Raw genomic sequence first — 5,319 nt, 5'->3', positions numbered from 1 at the left:
CCAAACACTCTCTGCTGTTCTGCTTCAAGCTCAGCAGGCAGAGCCATTTCTTCCAGTCTAACAGCTACCTGACAATCAGACATAACTTGACATAAAGAACAGTTGTATTCCAAAGTCAAGCCTACAGTTTCTCCATTGCATTTCAGCACTTTGACCTTGCCTTTAAAGCCCCAAATTCCCCACTTATATAATATCAAAGAGGATGCCGCTCTCTATCTGTAGTCTTATAGGTCTGACTGAGATTGACAGCAGAAAAGTTCAGAGTTCATCCCCCCTGGCAGAGCTATAAACAGACTAGCGGAGGTTGTGGGGGTTCTTCGACTCCTCCTTCTCTCTCTCTCTCTCTCTCTCTCTCTCTCTCTCTCTCTCTCTCTCTCTCTCTCTCTCTCTCTTTCTCTCTCTCTCTCTCTCTCCCCAGCAGTAAGATGATACTGTTTCAATTAGGCTCCAGTGCCACACAAAGGAGCTGGAGCATTTGGCAATTAGTGTCACTTCTGACACCAAACCTCATTTACTTTTTAGGCTAAGACTCAAAGAGGTTCTGTTTTGTTAAAAAAACAAAAACATCTCAAGTGCACTGTTGTGTACTTTACCATCAGTGCAAAGGAAACAAACATCCGAAGACAGGATTTCATTCAGTAGCAGCAAATATTTGATAAATTAAAAAATGAAATCATAAATAACGTGTTTAGCGTGAATTCCCCACACACACACACACCTACCTACACACACACAGGGAAAAGACAACCCCTCCTAAAAAAATACAAAACTGTTGTTAAACATAAATATAAAAAAATGAATATATACAAAGCAAAAGATCAAATATGATACACTTGCATAAAGTTTGGAGTGAAAGTGCATCATGGTTTGGATCCCCCCCCCCCCCTCCTCTGTCTCTATATTGAGGTGAAGTCTATTTATGAGGCCACTATATTCTTGGCAAGAAATGCGTCACTGTCATGGCGGGGGACACTCGGTTTCCTCTTTTTGTTTTGCCGTTCTTACTCAGGCCGATGAACATCCTCGGATAGGCCACCGACTCGTAGGCGTTGTAGTTGTTGGCGAGGAGCTTTTCTCTGAACTTACACTCGTTGTTGTAGTGTAACTGAAAAAGAAAAGAGGGAGATATAAGGATTACATGAAAATGCTAATTGTTTGAAGGCAGAGACAAAACAAAGATGCCAGGACTTTTTTGGGAGGGGGTGGAGGGGCGAGGGAGGTTCAAGTCCGTATTGTTTCTCGTGATTAATATCAAACAATTGCTTTATTTCTGAGGGCAAGTCTATTGTACAATAGCTGTTTCATTCAGAGATTTCCACAAAAAATGAGATTGTCAAATGTTGAATGATGTGAGTGAGGCGGGCCTCAGGACACCAGGCTCTGATTGCATTGAGTGGAATAATAGCTTGTGAGCTGGGAATCATAAGGCTCTTTCCAATGGAACTTATCTTAGACTGTTTTTTGATTCGTATGTGGTGTTGTATTCTTTAAAGAATCAGGATGTGCTGTTTGATACATAACTACTTGTGTTAATAAACTAATGTTCTACAGGGAAATTTAAAGATTAAGACCGCAACGTTGGACCTATCTCTGAACCGTGGTTGGTGCTGGAAATCACGCTAACTAGCCAGCCGGCCTCTAAATTAATAAAATGTAACAACTTAATGTTTTATTCACTCCCTCTTGTCACATCGTAGAAAAGCACATTGCTATCACAGGAGTGACAACTTTGTTCGGCTGATTTTCTGTGTAGCATGAAGGCCTGTTAGGTGGGTGGAAGTAGCAAGCTAACGCCAGCGTTCGCACGGCCCCTCTGCTCCGCTACCCATCGCAAGCAGAACTCTTTGCAGAGAGAACGGATGTTATGGGTATCATAGCAACGTTTGTATCCCGTTTCCCTTTCAAAAGAGATTACCGCCACCTGCTGGTATAGCGAGTTATTTCTATGCACACATGTGCAGAACGTACGTAGTACTTGGCCGTTGGCTGTAGTCTCTGCGGTGTGTTCCAGTGCTAATTTTTGGCCAAGACAAAGGCTACAACAGCCGAAGTGAGGCCACGCCACAGTCGCCCTTCGTCGCAACTAGTTCTTGGCCGTCGACTTGGTGTGTCAGGGCCTTTACTCTTCTAATCTAAACAGGCCATACAGCAGCAGCTAACACAGGTTATGTCCATTGATAGCTAAGTAACAGTTGCCCTTGACAGTCACTGGGTATAAACACTCAGTAATAATAATAATAATAATAATAATAATAATAATAATAATAATAATAATAATAACTTAGTAATAACTTCACTCTACGTAAAAGGGGGGAGAATCTGGAAGGACTATGGTGATATTCTATATGCCAATTCCAGTATTTTGTGACTTAATTACAACAAACAAATAATGTGTCAGTCAGTCACAGTGTTGGTTCACTCACAGATCCATAGAGCTTTCCTCGCTGGTTCATGGCCACAAAGAGTCTGCTGCGAACGCCCAGCAGAGTGACCACTCCTCTCTCCACCGGCGAGATCTGTAGAAGACCTTCAGGGGAAAAAAACACACACACTGAAACATACTGGTCTGATGGAGTGCTCCACACAGACAATGACATTACTGTATGTGTCCCAGAAGATGAGCTGGATAAGTCAGGAGTATAGAGAGCTAAAGAATTCAGTCTCTAGCTGAGATTCAAGCTGTAAATGCTGATGAGCACTTGTGTCTTAACATTTTACAGGTGATATGGTGTGTCAACTATTTGATGTAGATTAATTTATAGTGTGGCACTGTGTGAGCCTGATCTCATTGTAGATCATACACAAATTTAGGTTTTCTTGCCAATAAATGGGTGAAAGATTGTGCACTGTGTGAACTCAAACAGTGTGAATTTTAAATCGTATGCTTAACCAAGGTATTATAACCTAACCCCAAACTGGTCTTAAACAGTACTAAAATATCTCATAATATTTGATATATAATAGGGCTGTCATATTTAGTTTGATATGATGTGACAATTTGTTCAGAAGTCACAAAAAAAACTATATTTCCTCTGAGGTTTGGTTGATAACATGTCAATATCTTGTCAGTCATCAGTAATTATTGTATTCTTTGGTAAGTCTGTGGAGGGTAATGGCATTAAAGGCACAAGGTTTACTGATGCAGCTTCTCACTTGGCCTCGACAAGCTGGTGGGTTATAGCACACTGTCCTTTGTTCCTGATATCATTTTAAAATGCTTTTAAAATGCTTTACAGTGGCTGGAATTCCTTACAGAGATGTTCTGTAATGTATCTCCCTGAATTTGTATGCCTTGTCTCAAAATAGTACAGAGGCAGCACAAAAAAACATGCTTTAAGTTCTCCAAGGCAGCACTTCAATTCCACAGCTCGCAGCCTTTTGTCACTCCGCTGCACAAACACGGGATGACAGGGATTAGATTTGACATGGTAGGTAAATAAATATTTGTTATTCTTCCTGTCTGCAAATGCAAGGCAGTGTATGACTTTGTCTTTGCCAGACTGCTGGGGTTAATCTGTCTTAACAGATGGGTCTATGCGCTGTGTCCTAACTTTAGGTGCTGGCTGGCCGCTGGCCTGGATCACAGCGGGCTCTGGTTACACACAAGGCGGCCAGCAGCGGCACAGATAGGCCTATGCTCAGCGGCACTACGGAGCAGTAGACCGCCAGATGTTGGCCCTTACGCATGTATCAATATCTGTAAGGTGTTCACTAACTGACAGCATGAGCAGCATCTCACTCAGTATGGTGATAAATGAAGGTTTGGATCAGATGGCAGCGATGTTGAAACATCCTGTTTAGTCAGTTACTGGAAACATGCTCAAAATAATAGTGTTTTAGTCATTTAGTTTATTTCTTCAAAGCTTATAAAAAAAGATCAGCTTTGCTGTTGTTATTGATGTTTAAAAAGCTATTACTGTTAGAAACTGTCAGTTACAATAAATGTGTCAAAATTGAGAAAATAAAAAGTCAGCTTCTTATATCTAATAGTCTAAGACACAACTTACTGTGGCGATTTTCGTTGTGTACTCCCGTTATTCTGCCGTCCGGTAACACCTGAATATGAAAGCCGATCCCCACGTTGCAATAGAGGCGCCGCAACCTTTTAATGCCCAGGAGATAGTCGCCGTCCCGGCTGATCTCCTCCCGCTTCTCCCCCGGGAGCCGCGCCAGGGACCGGGAGTAGAGAGCCTCCCAGCAGTCCGCCGTGCCGTTCAAGCCGGGGGCGCATCCCGCCAGTCCGGTCACCAGGCCCAGGACCAGGACTGTCCGCAAGGCCGCCATAGAGCCCATCCCACGTCTGGCTCTGTGAGTAGCCTCCCGGCGTTTGCCTTTCCAATGAAGCGAGAATAAAAAGAAGAAGCAGCGGCTTGGCAGAGAGGAGCGTGTGGAAGTTGCGCTCATTCCCAGACCGACAGGCGCACTGCAGGCTTCAGCGCCGGAGCGACATTGATCTGCATGGACGCTGTGCAGCCATGCCGCTATATTTATACCTGCAGACATATTACATCACAGCTCCACACTTAGAAGAAATCTACAAACTACATTTGCACAATCAGGGGCACAAACAGAGCTGGAGGCTTTATTGAAATCAAATAATAGCTGCCTTATCTGAGAGCAAATGGAGTTTGTAGAAAATACACGAATAAAGGCGTTATTATGATTAACCAAAAGTTCTTTGTGTGAGGCTTTCATTATCAGCAGCAGAATATCATAATTTATGTATGGGAGGATGTAAAATAGGAAACGGCCCAGTTAACAGACCTTAGTGTCGAGACAGGAGACAGTTCTATAAATGAACAATAACAGGAAAAAACACAGGTCCAATTCAACCAAATGAAAAAAGCGCTAACTTAAGACTGGTAGAAGGGAAATCATGTCCCGGGCCCTTATAGAAAACAATGGTAAGACTAAATAGAGAGTTTGCAGCATGATAAGTAGGTTGTCATTGTTGGCCAGAACGTTACACAGTTCTGTCGTTACAACTGAATCACGTGCCAAGTTTGTGAACTGTCATAGCCTATGTGTTAATAGACCATGTATCCGTTTTTGTAATCAATAAACAAACCTTGTATGATGTAAAGATATATATGGGTTACACCTCTTGGAAAAAGTGTCTCATTAGAAACTCTAAGAAAGTTTTGTGAATTTTATTTTATTACAACACCCTAAAGTTTGTTTTGTTTGTGTATTCTTATTATTTGATTTGATGTAGCATATATCTTCAGTGTTCAAAAGCCGGCCCTTTCTGTTTTATATTTAGGGATGTTGTTGATGGCAAACACAGGGAAACACAGTGTGCTAACCATCTTATTTGCA

The 5,319-nt window shown here is 42.2% G+C and overlaps 1 protein-coding gene across 1 annotated transcript; it reads right to left on the bottom strand.

Annotated features, from left to right (window-relative positions):
* Nucleotides 1–564: 564 nt before the first annotated feature.
* fgf4 (fibroblast growth factor 4) lies at nucleotides 565–4,453 on the bottom strand. Its single transcript, XM_031287035.2, has 3 exons — nucleotides 4,008–4,453; nucleotides 2,424–2,527; nucleotides 565–1,105 (listed from the first exon to the last, which is right to left on the bottom strand). Exons 1-3 carry the CDS (start codon nucleotides 4,402–4,404, stop codon nucleotides 929–931), a joined length of 678 nt encoding a protein of 225 aa, XP_031142895.1. The 5' UTR covers nucleotides 4,405–4,453; the 3' UTR covers nucleotides 565–928.
* Nucleotides 4,454–5,319: the final 866 nt, after the last annotated feature.

This window comes from Sander lucioperca, chromosome 3 (assembly GCF_008315115.2).
Source record: "Sander lucioperca isolate FBNREF2018 chromosome 3, SLUC_FBN_1.2, whole genome shotgun sequence".
NCBI classification, from domain to species: domain Eukaryota; kingdom Metazoa; phylum Chordata; class Actinopteri; order Perciformes; family Percidae; genus Sander; species Sander lucioperca.
The sequence above is the reverse complement of the archived record's forward strand: the minus strand, read 5'-3'. Positions and strand labels throughout refer to the sequence as shown.